The sequence below is a fragment of the Camelina sativa genome, chromosome 9 (genome assembly GCF_000633955.1).
Source record: "Camelina sativa cultivar DH55 chromosome 9, Cs, whole genome shotgun sequence".
NCBI lineage: Eukaryota > Viridiplantae > Streptophyta > Magnoliopsida > Brassicales > Brassicaceae > Camelina > Camelina sativa.
This window is the reverse complement of record NC_025693.1, coordinates 25,878,032-25,900,660: the sequence shown is the minus strand read 5'-3', so window position 1 is coordinate 25,900,660 and position 22,629 is coordinate 25,878,032. Positions and strand designations below refer to the sequence as shown.

The following is a 22,629-nucleotide window of genomic DNA, read 5'->3' as shown; positions in this document are numbered from 1 at the left end:
AGGGACATGAATAATAACCTACCCAGCATCAGAATATATACCAAGTTTAAGACCTTTTGAATGAACATAATCAGCAAGAAGCTTGATTCCTGATGGGAAGGTTTCCGGATGAGGAACCAATTGACCCTGATTTACAAAACAAAAACGTAAGCAATAAGCATCTAACGTCTAATGTGATTTATAAAGTCACAGTGAAAATCACTTCAGGACATGAGCTCACTACAGATAGTATTTTCGAGCATAAAAAGGAGAAATTAACCACAAAAGTTAGACCAGCAAATTCTACTGAAGTAATAATACAAGTAACCTTACCTTTGAATCGCGTAACAAATTGGACCAACAATCATCTGCAACAAAAAAATAACTTGTGAAACGTTAAAGCAGTAAGCTTTAATCTCAGATAGAGAGAGACAGGTCCAAAGGTACAAATACCAATATTGACATGTATGTATCCTAAATCAGCCAAGCCAGAGGAGACCAAAGCATCAGCTGTTAATTATAGTAAGTACAATATCAGCAACACAAAATGAACAATAGAATTTTTCAAAAAAGAAAGATGAAACATGTGAGTAGCCTTTTTATTAGAAGCTATCAAACAAAAGAAAGCTTTTACCAGTTTCCTTAATGACCGTTTCATTGATATTGCAAGCAAAGAAATTCCAGCTATTCCATCTGTCCATTAACAAAGCACAATTCCAATAAGACAGAATTCAAAAATTTCCAAACTTTATAACAAATTGAGACATAAAAATTGTTCCTTTCACATTTTAAGCAGAAACAGATTCAATCCAAAAAGCTAATTACTTTACTTGAACCTACCCCATTTGTGGAGTTCGAGCGAGACCGTTGTTGAGCTGCAAGCGTCCGTACATAGACGTATCATAGATCGAATTGAATGATTTGCTGAAGACCAACCCACCAGTATTGCTCTGCAACAACGGAGCTTTGACTCTCCCTGCGATCGACTGAGAGACCAAAACAGACAAAGAAAAGAACCCAACGAGGAACAAGACTAAATCTTTCATCTTCTTGACAATCGCCATTAGTCAAGACACGAAAATGGCTAACTAGATATATGGAGTCGTATCGATATCTCCAACTCCAAAAGAGTTTGATTAAGTATAATAACTAGTTCCAGAATATGCTTATGAATCATCATATTATATCGTTTTCATTAGTTAAATTTATATTAAAAAATGTAATTTAATCTTGTCCCATTTAGTTTGAGTGTTACATACGAATTGCTCTTGAGTTATAAGCCATTTACTGTATCTGTATTAGATTTAATTAACCAACGTTTTTAACAAAATGTGTTTACATATAAAAACGATTAAAGAATTTATGTGGTGATCCAATATTTTTAGTTACCACGTTTTCTGATGGTTACTGAATGTTTAAAAAGTTAGTAAGACTACCACACGATTTCAGAACATGGTTTGTGTGTGTGGTACAAAGTTTATCTCAAGTAATTTCATCATATTTGGGATTTACCTATATATATGTCCAACACAGTCTAAACTCTAAAGCAAATGATGAAATGAGTTTCAACGACTATAGAAGAACAAGCCAACGAAAATAAACATGATAGCAAAAATCAAGGCGATCTTGCCTAAACCGAATTTAGGCTTCAAAATCAAAGGGGTGGCGGGTCTCCAGACAGTTCCTCCAAGTGTATCCTCCAGATAGATCCCTTTAACTGCCAACGACTCTCTGATCTTATCACTTCTCTTAAACTCTTTATTCTTCCGTGCCATTTTCCTTTCTTCAATCTTCCGCAAGACCTCCTCTTCTCCCATTTCTGCTCTTGTTAATGCCTTTTGTTTCATCTCTTTCAAAAATTCGGCGTAGCTTACAGTTGTGAGCAAACCAAGCACATCAAGAACTTCTCTGACTGCTTTCTCAACCTCCACCAGTGACACGACCAGTGACATCCGCTGCTTCTTCTGCATCTTCTTGAGCTTGGTGATTGAAACGTTTATGAATCTCATTGCATCTTGGAAAGCACCCGTGAGTATATGTGCAGTGTTCAAGTCGTTTGACATTTTTGTTTCAAACTCACTCTTCACTTTCTTTATAATGTCTTTGGCTTCTGCAGTCTGTACAGCCTTTCCAACACCTTCACTCATTTCTTCTCGATATGGCGACAGAGCTTTGACAAGGTCTTCTAACGTCTGAATAAACAAAAGATTACAGGGTTAGAGTTATAGAAACATTCAAACCATTTCTCTGATCGTATAAAAGTTGTTCAGAGATTTCCCCATCTTCACATTGTTGTTGGTTACATGTCCATTATGTAACCAATAACTCACACCACTATCTTCACAAGCAGCACATGTCTGTGCAATCTCATTCTCATGGTGCGGGAATTTCAGGTCTGCACCACCACCATGAATATCAAATCTCGGAGACAGGTAATGAGCACTCATGGCGCTGCACTCAATGTGCCATCCTGGTCTTCCTGGACCCCAAGGGCTCTCCCAACTTGGTTCACCAGTTTTTGCAGCCTGCATAAATTTCAAGCATAAACTTCAATTGCTCTAGTTTCATGACTCAGGTAAGAATTCAAAAAGATAAAAAGATTGCAAAAAACTTGTCAAACCTTCCATAATGCAAAGTCAGCAGGATTGCGCTTCCTTGAGTCAACAGCAACACGCTTACCAGCTTGAGTATGATCCAGCCGTTGCCCAGATAATTGACCGTAATTTGGTGATTTATCAACAGAGAAGAACACATCACCACCCACTGCATACCCACACCCGTTCTCAATGATCTGTATAGCAAAGAAGCATATGGATCAGAAACATTACTGAGTATTACAGCATGATCACTCATTCATTATACCACCATCTTTGAACAAAGAACATAGCAGGAAACCAAAAAAAGGAAGAAGAAAGAAGACAGCAAACCTTTTCAATCATCTTAATAATGAGTTCCATATGGTCACTGACACGAGGCTGGTGAGTGGGAAGGAGGCACTGAAGAGCAGCCATATCTACAAGATACTCCTCGCAAAAGCGACTACTCAAAGCTAATGGGTTCTCTCCACACTTGTTAGCTCTGTCAATCACCTGCACAGGTCCAATAATTTCAGATTTTTAGAAAGTTGTGAACCTAAATCATACACAAGGGCAAATACTAATCAAAGGAAGGAGAATAGAGGAGTGTTCTCATTGCCCTAAGTTTCAAGACGCAGGAAAAAAAAAAGGCCATACCTTGTCATCAACATCAGTAAAATTCCGAACATAAGTAACCTCATAACCCAAGTGCCTTAAGTATCTGCATAACCAAACCAGAACAACATTAGAGAGATATATATATACCAACTTCAAAGAAAAGAAAGAAGAATCCAAAAGCTCCAAGCTTTGGTACATTGTTTATCAAAATCAGAGAAAGAAACTAAAACAATAGACACAGAACAGTTTCAAAGTATCGGTTTTTATTTTTTCCCCCAAAACCAAAAACGCGAAATCGGAAAGTGTAAGGAGGAGAAAACATGAGAGTACCTGTAAAGAAGGTCAAAGGAGACGGCGGCACGAGCGTGGCCAAGATGGCTGAAATCGTAGGAGGTGATACCACAGACATACATTCCGATCTTTCCAGGATTGATGGGTTTTAAAACTTCCTTCAGTTGAGTCATCGTGTTGTACAATGTCAATTCTGGCTTCTCCTTCTCCACCTCCATCTCTCACACTCTTTGGAATGACTCTTGTCTCGTGTATTCTTCTTCTCTTCTCTGTAAAATATAAAAAGCTTCCACCAAAATCAATATAACCTTTTGACTCTTAACAAAAAATAAAAAAAAGGGAATTTGCTTTAAAAACCCTAGATTTTACGAAAGTTTCCATTTCTCTATTTAGTAAAGTTAATATTATTTTCTGACCCCTAGAAAAAGACAATTTTTAAAAATGGCTACGAAGAATCGTATTTAACAAAATATAGACAAGTGATTAAACAAAATTGGAAGAAGTCTCATAAATTATCAGATCATTAAACTCCCACGTAACCACATTAACAATCACAAGCCATATTCTTCATTTTTTATGGCCCCCGTTTTATATTCAACCCCCACCTCACAACCTCATTGTATGTTTTATTATCTTATATATATAAATTTATCCCCCCAATTTTCTATCTCCATTAACTTGGAAATTTGAGTGAAATTTACAAAAGATGGGTTTGAGAGCATTGCTGCCTCTTCAACACAACAGTGGGTTCATATCCACGACCAAAGTCCCCGTCTCAAGAACCTCTCCGAGATTTAACCGGAGTCCTAGATGGGTCGTTGTGTCGGCCAAGCAAGATGATAAAGATGATGAGAAGAAGAATAAGAAGAAGAAGAAGAAGAGTGAAGATGAGGAGACTTCGTTGTTTACTCAATTAACTGATGCGTTGGACTTCTCACAGGTTCGGTCGGAGAAAGACGCTGATCTTCTCTACGAGGCTCGTGAAGCCACCAAATCTGGTGGCAAGATGACCCAAGAACAGGTTTAATTTGGTCCACACGTGTGTAATTATTGGATAACATGTNCCAAAGTCCCCATCTCAAGAACCTCTCCGAGATTTAACCGGAGTCCTAGATGGGTCGTTGTGTCGGCCAAGCAAGATGATAAAGATGATGAGAAGAAGAATAAGAAGAAGAAGAAGAAGAGTGAAGATGAGGAGACTTCGTTGTTTACTCAATTAACTGATGCGTTGGACTTCTCACAGGTTCGGTCGGAGAAAGACGCTGATCTTCTCTACGAGGCTCGTGAAGCCACCAAATCTGGTGGCAAGATGACCCAAGAACAGGTTTAATTTGGTCCACACGTGTGTAATTATTGGATAACATGTAACGCTTGCTTATTATAGTTAAAACATGGATAAAGAATATCTTACTTATGAAAATTATTGGATAATCAAAAACCGAATTACGTTTGATGTATATTCGTAATGATGTGTAGTATGGGGCATTAAGAAGAAAAATCGGAGGGACATACAAGGACTTTTTTAAATCCTACGTTGAAGGTAATTAAATCTATAGAGAAGAACTATTATATAATTATGGATGAGCAAAATGATGAATTTATTTGTTATAAACTAATTGTAAAATGAATGTAATAGTGGATGGGACATATGTGGAGGAAGGATGGGTGGACAAAACATGCAAGATTTGCAAAAAGGATACAAAGGGTGAGGCAAGACAAGTTGACAAGTTAGGGAGATATGCCCATGTCTCTTGTCTTCAAAATCCTCCTAGTTCTTCTGGAAATTTCTTCACCAGGCTCTTCTCTAAATGATGATCAAGTTCCCAAAATCATATGAATGTGTTTGTTTGTAACTAAAATATTCTTGCAGTTTTGTGCCTATTTTTATAGAAACCGAAGTTAATTTACATACAGAAAAAAACAAACAATGTTTTTTGTATTGACATCTTGTTTAACAAATATGAAAGCGACAGAGGAGGATGTACATTTATGGTCTAAATCTCTTGAAGTTTTAGTAACGAGCTCCTATCCTATGCTAAAGATAAAACGCTTATATGAAGTTAACCTACCCATGCGCGACCGATCGATATACAGTTTAAGTGAGACAACTAAATTCATTCTACATTTTACAGTTTTAATTTTACCTCGTTACAACTTTTATTTAGTTTTTTCGAGACCCTCATTGGGTCATTTTCTTTTCTCATATCATCACATAGGCCCATTGTTAAAAAAGAAAAAAAAAAAAAATCGATATGAAGCAAATACGAAGCTGACAGTTTTTTTTGGCTTTTTTTTTTTACTCTGAATCTTGCCTTTGTATATTAATCTTAAATTTGATTCCCTATGGAAGCTGATAAGCTCGAAGGTCATCTCATTAATTTTTAGTATACATAAATTTTGATATACTGTAGTATATGGTTTAAAGCTTTTCTACTTATCGAACATAAAGAGTTAAAGACACATTTTAAGCCTATCTAAATTATCTAATAACAATTCTCACACAATTACTATTTTCCTATCTAAATTAATTGATGAACAGTGAACATCAAGATTGTTTTATTGTATCACAAACATTCATATTGTTAGAAGCAAAGAGTTTCACATTGACATTAATGTGCAGATGAATTATTTCATCGACTCAATAAATGCAGCCTCAAAATGTCCAATATAATATAGTGGTGGACTTCCATTGTTTAATTATACGTATTCCCTTTTCTCAATTTAGTTAAGCAAAATTTATTTTTTTAAAAACTGCTCACCCCACATTTATGGATCCACAATATCGAATAGAACTCGAATCTTCTATAAATGTTTAAAGGGATCGTGTGCACAAAGGTCGGTTGGTTACTTTGAATAATCCGTAATTCCTTTGTAATAACACAAATTAACTTTTTTATTGTTATAGAATTAGAACTATATCAATTTTCTAGCTCTAAAAAAAGTTAATAACAAGAATTCTCTAAATTACGCAGAGAAAATTATATATCTTTACTGCATGTAGAAACTAAAAATTCGAATTATATTCCGCCATATGATAATAAGATATATATATAGAGCTTTGATTTCGACCAAACAAAATATATAGAGCTTTGCTCAAAAGATAATAATTTGTGGTAATCACATCGCCATATATAGGAGATATTATGAGCAGTAGCTAGGAAAGCTCAATGCGTCGTTAAGATTGCTTAAACCCCAGGCTAGTGACTTGTGTGAGTTTTACACAAAAAAGTCTTTAAATCCAATGGAATCTGATTACAACAAGGCACCTAATACTTTCATTAAAAAAAAGGAAAAAATACAATTAATTCATTACATTAGCTTATTATCCAATAACAAACTGCCACGTATGATTTCGTTTGTCTGATAAACAATCTCTCTGCTTCATATAACTGAATCAAAGACTTTCCTACGAGAAAGATCAAATTTTTGTTTTTCCCTTTTTCTTGAAGATCAAATCTAAGAAATGGGTAACGCGATTAGGTTACTCCGGAAATGTTTGAATCCCACGACGGACAATAAGCCTCACGACGGCTCCGCCTCTTCGGTTTGAGCTCAATACGCTTCCGGTTAGTATAACTTTAATTTACATGAATCTCTAAAAGGTTTTGGTAATACTAATATGATGATAATGTTGTTGTTGCTGATCAAGAATTTTTCTTAATTGAAATTAGGTGGATACCAAATCTGTGGCAGATGGAGATACCGTTACTGTGTATGTTAGTAGCAAAGACCCGCTTGTGTCATCCTCTGTTCCTAAGGATGTGAGTATTGCAGCGGTTAAAAGAGCCAAAGCGCGTGAGAAGAGGAATTATACTGAAGCAGATGCACTTCACAAGAAGATCATATCTTCTGGTTACAGGTTTGTCTTTTTGATATGTACTTACACAAGAATATCATAGAGTCAAATCAAAATTGAGCTATGTTAGTCATAATACTTCTGAACCTTTTTTTTTATCTTGTGCTTAGGATGATAAGTTTTCAAAATGAGGAAGGGCTTGCTCATCCAAATTATATAATAGTTCTTCTCTATAGATTTTACCTTCAACGTAGGATCAAATGCGTCCTTGCCTCACCCTTAGTGTCCTTTTGGCAAATCTTGCATGTTTTGTCCACCCATCCTTCCTCCACATATGTCCCATCCACTATTACATTCATTTTAAACAAACAATAATTTACAAATTAGTTTATAACAAATAAATTCATCATTTTGCTCATCCATAATTATAATAATAGTTCTCCTCTATAGATTTTACCTTCAACGTAGGATTTGAAAAAGTCCTACGTATGTCCCTCCGATTTTTCTTCTTAATGCCCCATACTACACATCATTACGAATATACATCAAACGTAATTCGGTTTTTGATTATCCAATAATTTTCATAAGTAAGATATTCTTTATCCATGTTAATCTCAGGTTTATAATGAGAAGTTAAGATGCTCATTACTGGTGATGATGTTAGTTGTTTGTTGTGGTGTTACAAGCGAGCGAAAGGAGAAAAACAGCAAGACGGAGAATAACGTGAAACTATGAGCTAATCAAGACGTGGCGACTGGCAAAAATCATTGATGAGAATGCAAGCAAGTAAAGGAATTATAATTGCTGCATCTTGAAATTCAGGTTTATGAGTCAAGAAGTGATCAAATTGCAGGATCAGAAAGGTTGTTTGCAAAACGGACAAGAGAGTTTTCTCTGATTGATTAGTTAGAAACTCCACCTTGTGTTGCTGCCTGGAAGGATCCCTGCTGCTTATGTCCCAGCTCCCCGAAGTCCCTGTCTGACAGATCGGCTGGACGCTTTTCCCGCAGAAATCTACAACCAAATCAAACAGGGTTTAACTACCAAGTACCAAATTCAATCAAACAAAAAACGGACAAGAGAGTTTTCTCTGATTGATTAGTTAGAAACTCCACCTTGTGTTTCTGCCTGGAATAATATTCTTATTTAAGTTTTTTCTTTCTACATAATTTGATTATATTTTCATTAATTGGTATGGAACGGCAATTATCCGGTTTAACAGACTTTATGTTTACTGTATTCGTTTTATGAGCCGCGCTGATTTCATTTTTATGGGCCTTCTATTTGTCTTTTTCTCTTATCGCCCAACAGATTGGGATACTTTTAGAGCTTCACATGTTTTTTTTGCAACCATATATACATCATATAATTAAAAGATCATTCGGTTTTTCTTGAAATTTCAATTTAAACAATAATAATATGAAGAACAAAAAAAGCACATGTGAGTCCAATATGTTTAGGCAGCTTGCGATGGAGATTTTTCGTTGAAGAATTTTTATTTAGATAAAAATAAGACCATTGAGACGTTATTTTTCTTCAAAAAAAGTGTCTTTTTCAAACATATATACTTCGTATAATTAAAAGATTATTTCCTAATTAATTTGAAGGGAAAAAATGAGGAAAATGTTCTCAAAGTTAACATCATAATCGTAACAGATCAGATTACACAATTTTCTTTAAATTTAAAGTTAAATAATTAATAATAATAAATAATATTAGTTTAGTTTATATTTATTTATCATAAAATCATGTCTAGTAGCAATTATAATTAATGTATAAATATATAGTGAATACTGAACGCTCTAAAGCTTAGTTCCACATTTTCATATTCTTATTCTTATTTTTAATAGCTGCTCAAATTTTCATAAACTTCACCAATCCAGCAACGGTTGAAAACATTTCTATTCTTCACTCGACCATAGATAACATAAAAATTTTGCAACCTGTATCAACTTCTTAGAAGCCGTTGATGAGGTCATGACTCTTGCAAATAGTTTAAAGAACGACTTGTCTCATCTTAGAAAGCAAAGGTTGATCAACATTATGGAGCAGTTAAAGAATCTGGAGAACCAACCTGAAGAGATCAAACAAAGGATTGAGGACATATAGAGAAAACTACAATAAGATTGTTTGTTTGTTTAGTCGGATTACAATAAGATTGTTTGTTTGGAAACACTGAAGATAAAGAATGTAAGAGAGAAAATCCAAACAAAGATCATGTGTTATTCAATCATTGATTTTAAAATACATATCAAAATTATGGGTTATTGGTTCTATGATTTACAAATACTTGTTAAATTTCTCATGTTATTCATTTAATGATTTGTTTTTGGATTTCAAATCCACATTATGTTTTATTGGTTCTATGATTTTAATGGATTTGGAAATCCAAACAAAAATCATGTGTTATTCAATCATTGATTTTAAAATACTTTTCAAAATGATGTGTTATTGGTTCTATGAATTACAAATGCTTATTAAAATCCCATGTTATTCATTTAATGATTTGTTTTTGGATTTCAAAATCCACATTATGTTTTATATGGATTTGAATGGATTTGAATGTGTAAAATAGAAGGATTCAAATCCAAGGATAAAACATGTTATTTTAAAATCCATGTGTTTTGATTTTTAGAATTTATAATTCCATATGGATTTAGAAATCACCTCTCTAATAACACCCCCTAAAATGAATTTGAATGGATTTGAAAGTGTAAAATAGAAGCATTCAAATCCAAGGACAAGGATAAAACATGTTATTTCAAAATTCATGTGTTTTGATTTTTAGAATTTACAATTCCATATGGATTTAGAAATCACCTCTCCAATAACAACCTCTAAGTCTCAATATTCAAATATTGTTGTTTAGTACTTTAATTTGTCTTCATTCTTTTTATGATCGGATGTTCTTTAAGACTCTGCGCAACTGTTGTTGTTCACCAACCTTCTCTAGAATTGTCTTTCTTTATTAGAAAATTATCTTCTTCCATACAAGGATTTCATATATCACCTCAAGCTTTACATCAACTTCAATGATTTCCCAAACAAGAGCACTTCCACCAGCAACAATCTAATTTTAACCTTGGTTGTAATCAATAATGACTCAGCTTGGGGAAGTGCCATAGAGTTAATAACTAAGTAAGTTTTTAATAGAGTAACAAAAGGGACTAATTTCTTCAGTTATGGATTAAAAATCATTATGCAGAAACAATCCTGTGTTAAAAAAATGTGTAGCAGTTTCAAGGTCGTCTTGAAATTCGCTCTTCTTCTCAAATTAGCCAAAAATGTTATCTACAACGGCCATGTCTGCAACGTTATGTTTGTGAGGCCGTTTAGTAAATAGCAAGCTACTGAGAGGGCTAGAACAATAAGTTTATTAAACTGTTGCATATATATAATTCATATTTATTGTATATCAGTATATGAATACGGTTAATATATTCAAGACGTACGTATTTGAAATAACACATAGCTCAACCTTTAATGTAAAGAAATCTATCAAATTACTAAAACTATTAACTAGTTCAGGTTGTAGTGTAAGTTTTAATCCCTTTTTTAATAAAGTGGAAGTACACAACATTGTTTTGGTAGACTTTATAATTTTAATAAATGGTTATAAATGGTTACAAATAGGTTATACATAGGTTATAGATTAATCCATATATTAATTGGTTACAAGTTGATAGTTCAAATATTAATGGTAACAAATAAAACCTTAATTGTAACCGAAAATCTTAAATGGATATTCCAAATTGATAGTTCATGGATATTCCAAACTTTATTTTCGGAAGATCACATTGTTTCCAAAGATCTACAATCACAATATTACCAATTTATTTTCCTGAGATTTTATTGATAGACCACAACGTTAACCAAGTTATTAAAGGGGATAAAAATATACTCTCAATCACAAAAAAAAAAGTACACAACTTTTTTTTTGTATAATAAAACGGAATTACACAACTTTTTTGTAGAATATATAATTTTTATAAGTTGGTTACAAAATAGATAATATATTAAATATAAGTTGGTTACAAAACAAAAGTTATAGATGAAATCTGTGGGCTATATGAAATTACGAATATACTTAAGAATATCTCAAAGAATCCTCTTAAAGATAATATTCCAATGATTTATACAATTTCTAAAAAAAATCTTAATTATTCCATATATTATTACACCATATATAGTGTTAGGCATAAAAATGTACTGTTAGGCGTAAAAAAGAATAAAATCTTAGCAATTAATCACACTTAATCGTGATTTCCGAAATTTCATTGTGGATTTCAAAATAAAATCTGACCTAACACCCTTCTAAACTTTTAATATAAATCAATGTCTTTAAAACTGGACCGGAAGGTGAACTGGAAGTCTTTCGGGTCACTGGGTCAACAAGTCGGACCGACTGAATTACGGGTCAATTAGTTTATTAGTTTGATTACATTTTATGAATATAACATCTACTTTTCTATAAATATATGAACAAAACATACATAGTTAAGTACTAAACAACTAAAATTAAACTTTTAAATGATTAGATAAAATAACTAACTGATTCTTTTATAAATAACAACATCTATAAATAATTTGGTTTGAGTTTAAAGTGTGACCAAAATAAAGTAACCAAAATAAAGTATTTTAATTTTAGACCGACAACCTAGTCCAATCCGCCGGTTCAACCACCGGTTCATGGGTTTTTAGCGGGTTTTTATGGTTTTTTGTGGGTTTTATTTGTTAGTTTTTTAGAGGTTACCCGGACCGGAATACCTATCGGGTTGTAGTTGGATCGAACCGATCGGCCGGTCCGGTCCTGGTTAAAAAACATTGATATAAATCATTCAGATCTCCATTCACCAAAATACATCTCTCATATTCATACAAAAAAAAAAAAATAATAACAATCGTTTTTCAGTTTACAATGCTAAACGGTCTTATAAATTATAATTTATTTTGAAATTATAATACAAATAAAAGGAGAGCACGGGTCCAAATCTAGTAGTTTATGTATATCTCTAACACATTATATGTTAACAACACTCAAAACTACATTTCACTACTACTCTTCGATCGCAATAAGTAGGCAATCTCTCTTAATTAGCGCACACGACTCAAACATCAGTCAGCAAATTTACAAGCTCCCAAGGATATTCGTCATACTTTGCTTCCATCCATGTCTCGAATGTAGTCCAATATGTTTAGGTAAGTACGAGAACTTGCGATGGAGTTTTTATCCTTGAAGGATATTTGTTTAGATATGGTAAAGTATGGTAAGCTATGTTTGATGGATTTGTCTCAGAGAATGGAGATTATATTATTCTGGGATGGAATTTTTATGGATTTATGTTTATAAATTAGACTCGTCATAAACGTTTGATAGATTTGTCTTAGATCACTTCTAAGAAGACCTCGTAGGGATTTAGTTGATATAGTATATTTATTAGGTTTTGAAGATCATGATTGTTGGTGGAACGTTTCTAGTACTTTAATTTTGGTAGTTTGAAACCTTTCTTTGTTACTCTTGCATGATTATGTAAAACTATCTAGAAAAAAGGAATAATTGCAAAGGCAAAGACAGAATTAGGTTATAGTCAAAATACAATTGTAAGTTTCTCAGCCGATCAGAACAATGAAGATGTCACTACGTACTCCGATCCTAGAAGTTAATTCAACGTACATATTGGAGTAGAAAGTAACACAACCGCCTATATTAAGTTCACCAATTCTCCATCACTCTGAAACATCAACAAAACTACTTTCTTTTTTACAAAAAATATCCCAAAATTTTTTCTTCAATAACATGAGATATTAGCCAAAGTGGTTTTCACTAGGCTGTTACCTAGTTACAACAAGGTGGGAGCTCTCTTCACTGACAAGCACGGAAGCACCATACCATCAATCTACCACCACCATATGATGAGGATCTATCTATCTTACATCTCTTGTAGATTGGATCAGAAAATATCTAGCTAAAGTAATCTTGAGATCTGACTTGATCAACTAGGCTAAATATATATAGCGAAACAAAATCCTCTCAAAACTCTTCATAATCTCCATTTTCCATTAAGTATATAAGTATTACTTTATAATATTTCAATGTGGTTTGGTTTTCAAGGTTTTATTTGTTTTTCAGTTTTATAAATATGAAAGTAAACGAATACATATGAGTTTTCTCTGATTGATTAGTTAGAAACTCCACCTTGTGTTGCTGCCTGGAAGGATCCCTGCTGCTTGCCTGCTTTGCTTATGTCCCAGCTCCCCGAAGTCCCTGTCTGACAGATCGGCTGGACGTTTTCCCGCAGAAATCTACAACCAAACCAAACAGGGTATAACTACCAAGTACCAAATTCAATCAAACAAAAAACGGACAAGAGAGTTTTCTCTGATTGATTAGTTAGAAACTCCACCTTGTGTTTCTGCCTGGAATAATATTCTTATTTAAGTTTTTTCTTTCTACATAATTTGATTATATTTTCATTAATTGGTATGGAACGGCAATTATCCGGTTTAACAGACTTTATGTTTACTGTATTCGTTTTACGAGCCGCGCTGATTTCATTTTTATGGGCCTTCTATTTGTCTTTTTTCTCTTATCGCCCAATAGATTGGGATACTTTTAGAGCTTCACGTGTTTTTTTTGCAACCATATATACATCATATAATTAAAAAAATCATTCGATTTTTCTTGAAATTTCAATTTAAACAATAATAATATGAAGAACAAAAAAGCACATGTGAGTCCAATATGTTTAGGCAGCTTGCGATGGAGATTTTTCGTTGAAGAATTTTTATTTAGATAAAAATAAGACCATTGAGACGTTATTTTTCTTCAAAAAAAGTGTCTTTTTTCAAACATATATACTTCATATAATTAAAAGATTATTTCCTAATTAATTTGAAGGGAAAAAATGAGGAAAATGTTCTCAAAGTTAACATCATAATCGTAACAGATCAGATTACACAGTTTTCTTTAAATTTAAATTTAAATAATTAATAATAATAAATAATATTAGTTTAGTTTATATTTATTTATCATAAAATCATGTCTAGTAGCAATTATAATTAATGTATAAATATATAGTGAATACTGAACGCTCTAAAGCTTAGTTCCACATTTTCATATTCTTATTCTTATTTTTAATAGCTGCTCAAATTTTCATAAACTTCACCAATCCGGCAACGGTTGAAAACATTTCTATTTTTCACTCGACCATAGATAACATAAAAAATTTGCAACCTGTATCAACTTCTTAGAAGCCGTTGATGAGGTCATGACTCTTGCAAATAGTTTAAAGAACGACTTGTCTCATCTTAGAAAGCAAAGGTTGATCAACATTATGGAGCAGTTAAAGAATCTGGAGTACCAACCTGAAGAGATCAAACAAAGGATTGAGGACATATAGAGAAAACTACAATAAGATTGTTTGTTTGTTTAGTCGGATTACAATAAGATTGTTTGTTTGGAAACACTGAAGATAAAGAATGTAAGAGGGAAAATCCAAACAAAGATCATGTGTTATTCAATCAATCATTGATTTTAAAATACATATCAAAATTATGGGTTATTGGTTCTATGATTTACAAATACTTGTTAAATTTCTCATGTTATTCATTTAATGATTTGTTTTTGGATTTCAAATCCACATTATGTTTTATTGGTTCTATGATTTTAATGGATTTGGAAATCCAAACAAAAATCATTCAATCATTGATTTTAAAATACTTTTCAAAATGATGTGTTATTGGTTCTATGAATTACACATACTTATTAAAATCCAATGTTATTCATTTAATGATTTGTTTTTGGATTTCAAAATCCACATTATGTTTTATATGGATTTGAATGGATTTGAAAGTGTAAAATAGAAGGATTCAAATCCAAGGATAAAACATGTTATTTCAAAATCCATGTGTTTTGATTTTTAGAATTTATAATTCCATATGGATTTAGTTATCACCTCTCTAATAACACCCCCTAAAATGAATTTGAATGGATTTGAAAGTGTAAAATAGAAGCATTCAAATCCAAGGACAAGGATAAAACATGTTATTTCAAAATTCATGTGTTTTGATTTTTAGAATTTACAATTCCATATAGATTTAGAAATCACCTCTCCAATAACAACCTCTAAGTCTCGATATTCAAATATTGTTGTTGAGTACTTTAATTTGTCTTCATTCTTTTTATGATCGGATTTTCTTTAAGACTCTGCACATCTGTTGTTGTTCACCAACCTTCTCTAGAATTGTCTTTCTTTATTAGAAAATTATCTTCTTCCATACAAGGATTTCATATATCACCTCAAGCTTTACATCAACTTCAATGATTTCCCAAACAAGAGCACTTCCACCAGCAACAATCTAATTTTAACCTTGGTTGTAATCAATAATGACTCTGCTTGGGGAAGTGCCATAGAGTTAATAACTAAGTAAGTTTTTAATAGAGTAACAAAAGGGACTAATTTCTTTAGTTATGGATTAAAAATCATTATGCAGAAACAATCCTGTGTTAAAAAAATGTGTAGCAGTTTCAAGGTCGTCTTGAAATTCGCTCTTCTTCTCAAATTAGCCAAAAATGTTATCTACAACGGCCATGTCTGCAACGTTATGTTTGTGAGGCCGTTTAGTAAATAGCAAGCTACTGAGAGGGCTAGAACAATAAGTTTATTAAACTGTTGCATATATATAATTCATATTTATTGTATATCAGTATATGAATACGGTTAATATATTCAAGACGTACGTATTTGAAATAACACATAGCTCAACCTTTAACGTAAAGAAATCTATCAAATTACTAAAACTATTAACTAGTTCAGGTTGTAGTGTAAGTTTTAATCCCCTTTTTAATAAAATGGAAGTACACAACATTGTTTTGGTAGACTTTATAATTTTTATAAATGGTTACAAATAGGTTATACATAGATTATAGATTAATCCATATATTAATTGGTTACAAGTTGATAGTTCAAATATTAATGGTAACAAATAAAACCTTAATTGTAACCAAAAATCTGAAATGGATATTCCAAATTGATAGTTCATGGATATTCCAAACTTTATTTTCGGAAGATCACGTTGTTTCCAAAGATCTACAATCACAATATTACCAATTTATTTTCCTGAGATTTTATTGATAGACCACAACGTTAACCAAGTTATTAAAGGGGATAAAAATATACTCTCAATCACAAAAAAAGTACACAACTTTTTTTTTTGTATAATAAAACGGAATTACACAACTTTTTTTGTAGAATATATAATTTTTATAAGTTGGTTACAAAATAGATAATATACTAAATATAAGTTGGTTACAAAACAAAAGTTATAGATGAAATCTGTGGGCTATATGAAATTACGAATATACTTAAGAATATCTCAAAGAATCCTCTTAAAGATAATATTCCAATGATTTATACAATTTCTAAAAAAAATCTTAATTATTCCATATATTATTACACCATATATAGTGTTAGGCATAAAAATGTACTGTTAGGTGTAAAAAAGAATAAAATCTTAGCAATTAATCACACTTAATCGTGATTTCTGAGATTTCATTGTGGATTTCAAAATAAAATCTGACCTAACACCCTTCCAAACTTTTAATATAAATCAATGTCTTTAAAACTGGACCGGAAGGTGAACCGGAAGTCTTTCGGGTCACTGGGTCAACAAGTCGGACCGACTGAATTACGAGTCAATTAGTTTATTAGTTTGATTACATTTTATGAATATAACATCTACTTTTCTATAAATATATGAACAAAACATACATAGTTAAGTACTAAACAACTAAAATTAAACTTTTAAACGATTAGATAAAATAACTAACTGATTCTTTTATAAATAACAACATCTATAAATAATTTGGTTTGAGTTTAAAGTGTGACCAAAATAAATTATTTTAATTTTAGACCGACAACCTGATCCAACCCGCCGGTTCAACCACCAGTTCACGGGTTTTTAACGGGTTTTTATGGTTTTTTGTGGGTTTTATTTGTTAGGTTTTTAGAGGTTACCCGGACCGGAATACCTATCGGGTTGTAGTTGGATCGAACCGACCGGCCGGTCCGGTCCTGGTTAAAAAACATTGATATAAATCATTCAGATCTCCATTCACCAAAATACATCTCTCATATTCATACAAAAAAAACATAATAATAACAATCGTTTTTCAGTTTACAATGCTAAACGGTCTTATAAATTATAATTTATTTTGAAATTATAATACAGATAAAAGGAGAGCACGGATCCAAATCTAGTAGTTTATGTATATCTCTAACACATTATATGTTAACAACACTCAAAACTACATTTCACTACTACTCTTCGATCGCAATAAGTAGGCAATCTCTCTTAATTAGCGCACACGACTCAAACATCAGTCAGCAAATTTACAAGCTCCCAAGGATATTCGTCATACTCTGCTTCCATCCATGTCTCGAATGTAGTCCAATATGTTTAGGTAAGTACGAGAACTTGCGATGGAGTTTTTATCCTTAAAGGATATTTGTTTAGATATGGTAAAGTATGGTAAGCTATGTTTGATGGATTTGTCTCAGAGAATGGAGATTAATACTCGGATGAGATTTTTACGGATTTAGTTTTTTATATATGGTAAATTAGACTCGTCATAAGCGTTTGATAGATTTGTCTTAGATCACTTCTAAGAAAACCTCGTAGGGATTTAGTTGATATGGTATATTAATTAGGTATTGAAGATCATGATTGTTGTGGAACGTTTCTAGTACTTTCATTTTGGTAGTTTGAAACCTTTCTTTGTTACTCTTGCATGATTATGAAAAAACTATCTAGAAAAAGGGAATAATTGCAAAGGCAAAGACAGAATTAGGCTATAGTCAAAATACAATTGTAAGTTTCCCTCAGCCGATCAGAACAATGAAGATGTCACTACGTACGCCGATCCTAGAAGTTAAACGTATATATCAAACAAAGCTTACCACTAGAGTGAAATAACTGAGAGAGCGCACTCTTCGTGGAAACACAACCGCCTATATTAACTTCACCAATTCTCCATCACTCTGAAACATCAACAAAACTACTTCTTTCTTTTTTAAAAAAATTATCCCAAAATATTTTTACACGATGACAAGCACGGAAGTACCATAAATCTACCACCACCATATGATGAGGATCTATCTATCTTACATCTCTTGTAGATTGGATCAGAAAATATCTAGCTAATCTTGAGATCTGACTTGATCAACTAGGCTAAATATATATAGCGAAACAAAATCCTCTCAAAACTCTTCATAATCTCCATTTTCCATTAGGTACATAAGTATTACTTTATAATATTTCAATGCGGTTTGGTTTTCAAGGTTTTATTTGTTTTTCAGTTTTATAAATATGAGATTAAACGAATACATATGATGTTTTTAGGATCAAGTGATAGCAGATACCAGGTATTCCCATCAATCTTTTTGAACAACAAGAAATTTAATAGAAAAGGAATTGAAAACAGACCAAATTAAACCATAACAAGTCTTGCATCAAGAAAAACAACAACAACATAATAAATCTCCACCATCAATCAATCTCTCACCTGTGGAGCTTTTCATAAGTTTCCGGCTCTCTCTCTAGATAAACCTTCCTTGAACCACTCCGTCACTTAAGCAAGCAGGAACCGGAAGCATCTCAACCGGTGGAACCCCAATACTTTGCCTAACAAAAGGATGGCTCAGCAGCTCCTCTGCGGTGGCTCTACCCTCCGGATCACGCACAGTGCACTTTCTCACAAAGTCGAAAGCCATCGGTGATAGAACCTCCGACAGGAAAATAACTCTTTCTCTTACACTAACAAGAGACGGCGGCCCCAACATCTTAACCACCATAACACCTAAAGACCATATATCAACCGCCGGCGAGATAATCCTACGTGGCCCGACCGCCTCTGGAGCCAAGTAACCGGGGCTTCCCTCGAAAAGAGACCCTTCCAATGGTATAGGTCCATTAGGCTCCTCGGATAAACCGAAATCAGCAAGTTTGAGTTCACAAAGCTCTCCATGAGTGTAGGTCTTGAAGATGAGTATGTTCTCTAGCCTGAGATCACAGTGGACGTAACCTGCCTGGTGAAGATCCTTGAGCCCTTTAAGAATCATGAGTGTGCAATACCCGACCACGTTCTCCGGTAATCTCCCACCGGCTTTGGTTAGCATGTCTTTGAGTGAACCATGCGGTGCGACTTCCATGTAAATAGAGCAGACCTTGACATTGACGGGCATGGTTTCGTGATAGATGATAGGGCTTTTGGGTCGTACGATGTTGCAATCGATGGAGTTGAAGCGATGTAAGATCCTTAATTCTTTCTCGAGATTCCCTGAGTATTTGCGGAGAGATGTTTTCTTAGCCATGAGCATACTATCGTTAGGGGTTCGAACGAGAGAGATGTAGCCATAGTCGCCTTGGCCGAGACAGCCAAGTATTGGTAAGGTGGTCTCTTCCAACATCCACGAACTGGACGACATGGCAGTGACAAAATCTAGGGCTGATGTTTTGTTTTGTCTCTTGGTTGAGATGGAAAATGTGAAGATTACTTGTTTCGTTGTACTGTATATATAGTACAATAGACATTAATTGGTAGAGTTTGACTCAACAATTTCAGAATCTGTATTATAAGTAATTATTAAATTGTATGTGTTTAATTGAGATAAGATATCTACGAAAAAAGGAAAGCAATATGAGAGGGACTATTTTTTATATAGAAGAAAATCTATTTTCAAAAAGAAAAGCTATAGTTAACATATATGATAAAGTATTTCTTAGTTTTCTTTTTTAATTTATATACAGAAAATCTTGGAAAATAAGATTTGATATACTTATATAGTATAACCTCCATAAATTAATACTCTATAAATTAATAAACACTATAAATTAATAAATTTTGTTGGTCCCAAATCGGGCTAGTGTAAAAAATAACAAAATTCGATAAGATAATAAGATAATATTTTTTTTGAAATCCTCATATAAAATATGGTCCCAATAATATTATAAATTAATAATCATGTAAATATATATATGTATATTGCTTATATATTGATATAATAATGTATGCTTATCCTAAAACTCATATCTATAAAAAAAAATTGTTGTGTTGTATTTTCAAAAATATAATGAAATAAAATATTTTATAAAATATCATAAAATTGCTAAATTAAGTTTTCAGTTTCTACGTATACATCATTTTGATAGTTTGATATACTATTAAAATATGATAATTGTTATTTTCATAAAATTGAATTTATGTATACATATGTATACATGAATTTGTTTATAGTTTTCGTAATTTCTTGTTAATAATGTTTTTAGATATTACGAGTTCAATTCCAAAACCATAAAAGTTTACAAATTTGAAAATCTAATTTTATTTTGTCTCAATTTATTATTTTTAAAAAATTAAACAATTACAATTATATCTATAAATTAATGATTATTAATTTACACTATAAAATAATAATTATTAATTTATAGATAAATTAATATCTCTATAAATTAATAAAATGTCATGGTCCTAACATTATTAATTTATAGAGGTTTTACTGTATGGTTTAAAGCTTTTCTACTTATCAAACTATTGGAGTATGTGAAATATGTTAGTATTACTCCGGTTAAGTTAGTTGGTTTAGCCTTATGGTTTAGTTGGTTTAGACTTTTCTACTTATCGAACATAAAGAGTTAAAGCCTATCTAATTAGTATCTAATAACAATTCTCACACGATTACTATTTTCCTACTATCCAGCCTAAATTAATTTCGAAAAGTCTCGCTCTCTTTTTTAAAAAATAACTATGAAAAAAAAAAGAAGAATCCGGAAATATGAACTCGTAGAGATTTTTGTCAGATAGCAGCAAATAGACTAAATAAATAATAAAGCCTCTTCGTTTCTTCTTCTCTCTTCACTCCTCTTTCTCTTTCTCTTTTCACTCCAAAAAAGAAAACTCTGTTCCGGCGTCGTTTCGAGGTATTTTCTCGTCTTTTTTGCGTTCTGCTTTTTTTTTTTTCCGTGAAAGGAAGAAAGAGATGGCGTAGAAAAGAAGAGCTTTTTACAGTGGTGGTTGTTCTTTGTGTTGATGGAATGTGATGATTTCTTTGTTTTGTTCACTGCAAATGACTCTTCATTTTGAAAACTTTTCCTAAAAATAGAAAGTTACGACCTTTCGGTTTCAAAGGAACAATTTTTTTTTGGCTGCGGCAAAGCAACAAAAACATTGAGGCCTTCTTTAGTTTAGATTTCTGTTCAGAAAGTTACGACCTTTTGGTTTCAAGGAACAATTTTTTTGCTGCGGCAAAGCAACAAAAACACTGGGGTCTTCTTTAGTTTAGATTTCTGTTCAGAAAGTTACGACCTTTCGGTTTCAAGGAACGATTACCACATGTGGTTTAAGCTTATAACTTGGGATCTTTTTTTCTCTGGTTTTTGATTTTTCAGGGTTTGTCATGGAGGACGAGGAATCGTCATCATCAGGAGTTATGGAAGGAGAAATCGTAGGAATCACGTTCGCCTTAGCAACTCACAACGAGATTGTAAGTGTAAAGTCTTAAACTTTCTCGACATACTATTGCTCCTCTCAGAGGCGGATCTACTTGCAGAAGCAAGGGTACACAGATTTTGTAAATTTGATATTTGGCTTAGACAAATAAATGTGTTTCTAGCTTAGTTGGTAAGGTTTCCCTATGCTACTCCTAAGATCTTAGGTTTGATTCTCCTATTGTGTCTCATTTTTAATAATTTTTTAGTTAACTAATTGTTATTTATATATTGTGGTGCCCCAAGTAAAAAAATTTGCTCTTGTGCTATGCTCTTTTTTTAGTTTAAGTTTTGTGTTATATCTTTAACTGCTCTTCTGAGTTTTCGTTGGCCTGGTTCACTGTTTTCATAGCGTGCATCATCAATTAGTGAGGGTCCAATCAACCATGCAAGCCAACTTTCTAACCCCTTCTTGGGGTTACCTCTCGAGTTTGGCAAATGTGAAGCTTGTGGTGCCACGGAACCTGATCAATGTGAAGGTAAATCAACTCTTTTTTTTTTTGGTTTTGTGTATGATAGAAGAAGCTCTTGAATCTCCTATTACATAACAACTTTCTAATATCCTTTTTAATTCATTTTCAGGTCATTTTGGGTATATTGAACTGCCAGTACCAATATACCATCCTGCCCATATCACAGAGCTCAAACAAATGCTGAGCCTTTTGTGCTTGAACTGTCTAAAGATACAGAAGACTAAGGTATTACTACTACATTTGGTTTCCTTGTCGTATGATTTGGTTAAAAGCCTTAAGCCATATGTTTTCACTTTTCTGATTACAGAGACAGAGCACAAGCCATGGTCTTGGGAAGCGGCTTTTAGGTGCC

General features: G+C 32.8%; 4 protein-coding genes, 2 long non-coding RNA genes and 1 pseudogene across 8 annotated transcripts; 3 read left to right on the top strand and 4 right to left on the bottom strand.

The window, feature by feature from the left end:
• Positions 19-1,135, bottom strand: LOC104715709 (alpha-galactosidase 3-like). Its single transcript, XM_010433093.2, has 5 exons — positions 820-1,135; positions 614-672; positions 433-489; positions 313-347; positions 19-126 (listed from the first exon to the last, which is right to left on the bottom strand). Exons 1-5 carry the CDS (start codon positions 1,041-1,043, stop codon positions 19-21), a joined length of 483 nt encoding a protein of 160 aa, XP_010431395.1. The 5' UTR covers positions 1,044-1,135.
• Positions 1,456-4,028, bottom strand: LOC104712291 (cysteine--tRNA ligase 2, cytoplasmic-like). Of its 2 annotated transcripts, none has more exons than XM_019229373.1 (6): positions 3,504-4,028; positions 3,213-3,276; positions 2,907-3,068; positions 2,600-2,770; positions 2,268-2,504; positions 1,456-2,171 (listed from the first exon to the last, which is right to left on the bottom strand). In XM_019229373.1, exons 1-6 carry the CDS (start codon positions 3,680-3,682, stop codon positions 1,545-1,547), a joined length of 1,440 nt encoding a protein of 479 aa, XP_019084918.1. In that variant the 5' UTR covers positions 3,683-4,028; the 3' UTR covers positions 1,456-1,544. The 2 variants fall into 2 exon arrangements, with proteins under 2 accessions (XP_019084918.1, XP_019084919.1); XM_019229374.1 differs by having other exon boundaries at positions 2,310-2,504.
• On the top strand, positions 4,099-5,463 carry LOC104712292. 2 transcript variants are annotated; one of them, XM_019229375.1, is made up of 4 exons: positions 4,103-4,256; positions 4,560-4,788; positions 4,941-5,004; positions 5,101-5,463. In XM_019229375.1, the coding sequence occupies exons 1-4, from the start codon at positions 4,171-4,173 to the stop codon at positions 5,274-5,276; spliced, it is 555 nt and encodes a 184-aa protein (XP_019084920.1). In that variant the 5' UTR covers positions 4,103-4,170; the 3' UTR covers positions 5,277-5,463. The 2 variants fall into 2 exon arrangements, with proteins under 2 accessions (XP_010427448.1, XP_019084920.1); XM_010429146.2 differs by lacking the exon at positions 4,560-4,788 and having other exon boundaries at positions 4,099-4,485.
• On the top strand, positions 6,886-7,443 carry LOC104712288. Its single transcript, XR_755499.2, has 3 exons — positions 6,886-7,030; positions 7,136-7,323; positions 7,431-7,443. It is a non-coding gene; the product is annotated as an uncharacterized LOC104712288 (long non-coding RNA).
• On the bottom strand, positions 7,554-7,872 carry LOC104712289. The gene is made up of 2 exons (XR_755500.2): positions 7,718-7,872; positions 7,554-7,606 (listed from the first exon to the last, which is right to left on the bottom strand). It is a non-coding gene; the product is annotated as an uncharacterized LOC104712289 (long non-coding RNA).
• LOC104715708 (serine/threonine-protein kinase pakG-like) lies at positions 18,858-19,745 on the bottom strand. Its single transcript, XM_010433092.1, has one exon. It carries the CDS (start codon positions 19,743-19,745, stop codon positions 18,858-18,860), a length of 888 nt encoding a protein of 295 aa, XP_010431394.1.
• LOC104715707 overlaps positions 21,163-22,629 on the top strand; it is a 7,816-nt pseudogene continuing 6,349 nt past the window's right edge.

Bases quoted from the DNA above. Each gene is read 5' to 3' on its own strand.
- LOC104715709 (XM_010433093.2), bottom strand. From the start codon at position 1,043: ATGGCGATTGTCAAGAAGATGAAAGATTTAGTCTTGTTCCTCGTTGGG. The intron at 490-613 runs GTAAAAGCTTTC...TATAATTAACAG, and splicing joins AACGGTCATTAAGGAAACTG to CTGATGCTTTGGTCTCCTCT. The intron at 127-312 runs GTAAGGTTACTT...TTTGTAAATCAG, and splicing joins ATTTGTTACGCGATTCAAAG to GGTCAATTGGTTCCTCATCC.
- LOC104712291 (XM_019229373.1), bottom strand. From the start codon at position 3,682: ATGGAGGTGGAGAAGGAGAAGCCAGAATTGACATTGTACAACACGATG. The intron at 2,771-2,906 runs GTTTGCTGTCTT...TTTGCTATACAG, and splicing joins TTATTAAGATGATTGAAAAG to ATCATTGAGAACGGGTGTGG. The intron at 2,172-2,267 runs GTGAAGATGGGG...TTGTTTATTCAG, and splicing joins GACATGTAACCAACAACAAT to ACGTTAGAAGACCTTGTCAA.
- LOC104712292 (XM_010429146.2), top strand. From the start codon at position 4,171: ATGGGTTTGAGAGCATTGCTGCCTCTTCAACACAACAGTGGGTTCATA. The intron at 4,486-4,940 runs GTTTAATTTGGT...AATGATGTGTAG, and splicing joins GCAAGATGACCCAAGAACAG to TATGGGGCATTAAGAAGAAA. The intron at 5,005-5,100 runs GTAATTAAATCT...TGAATGTAATAG, and splicing joins TTTTAAATCCTACGTTGAAG to TGGATGGGACATATGTGGAG.
- LOC104715708 (XM_010433092.1), bottom strand. From the start codon at position 19,745: ATGTCGTCCAGTTCGTGGATGTTGGAAGAGACCACCTTACCAATACTT.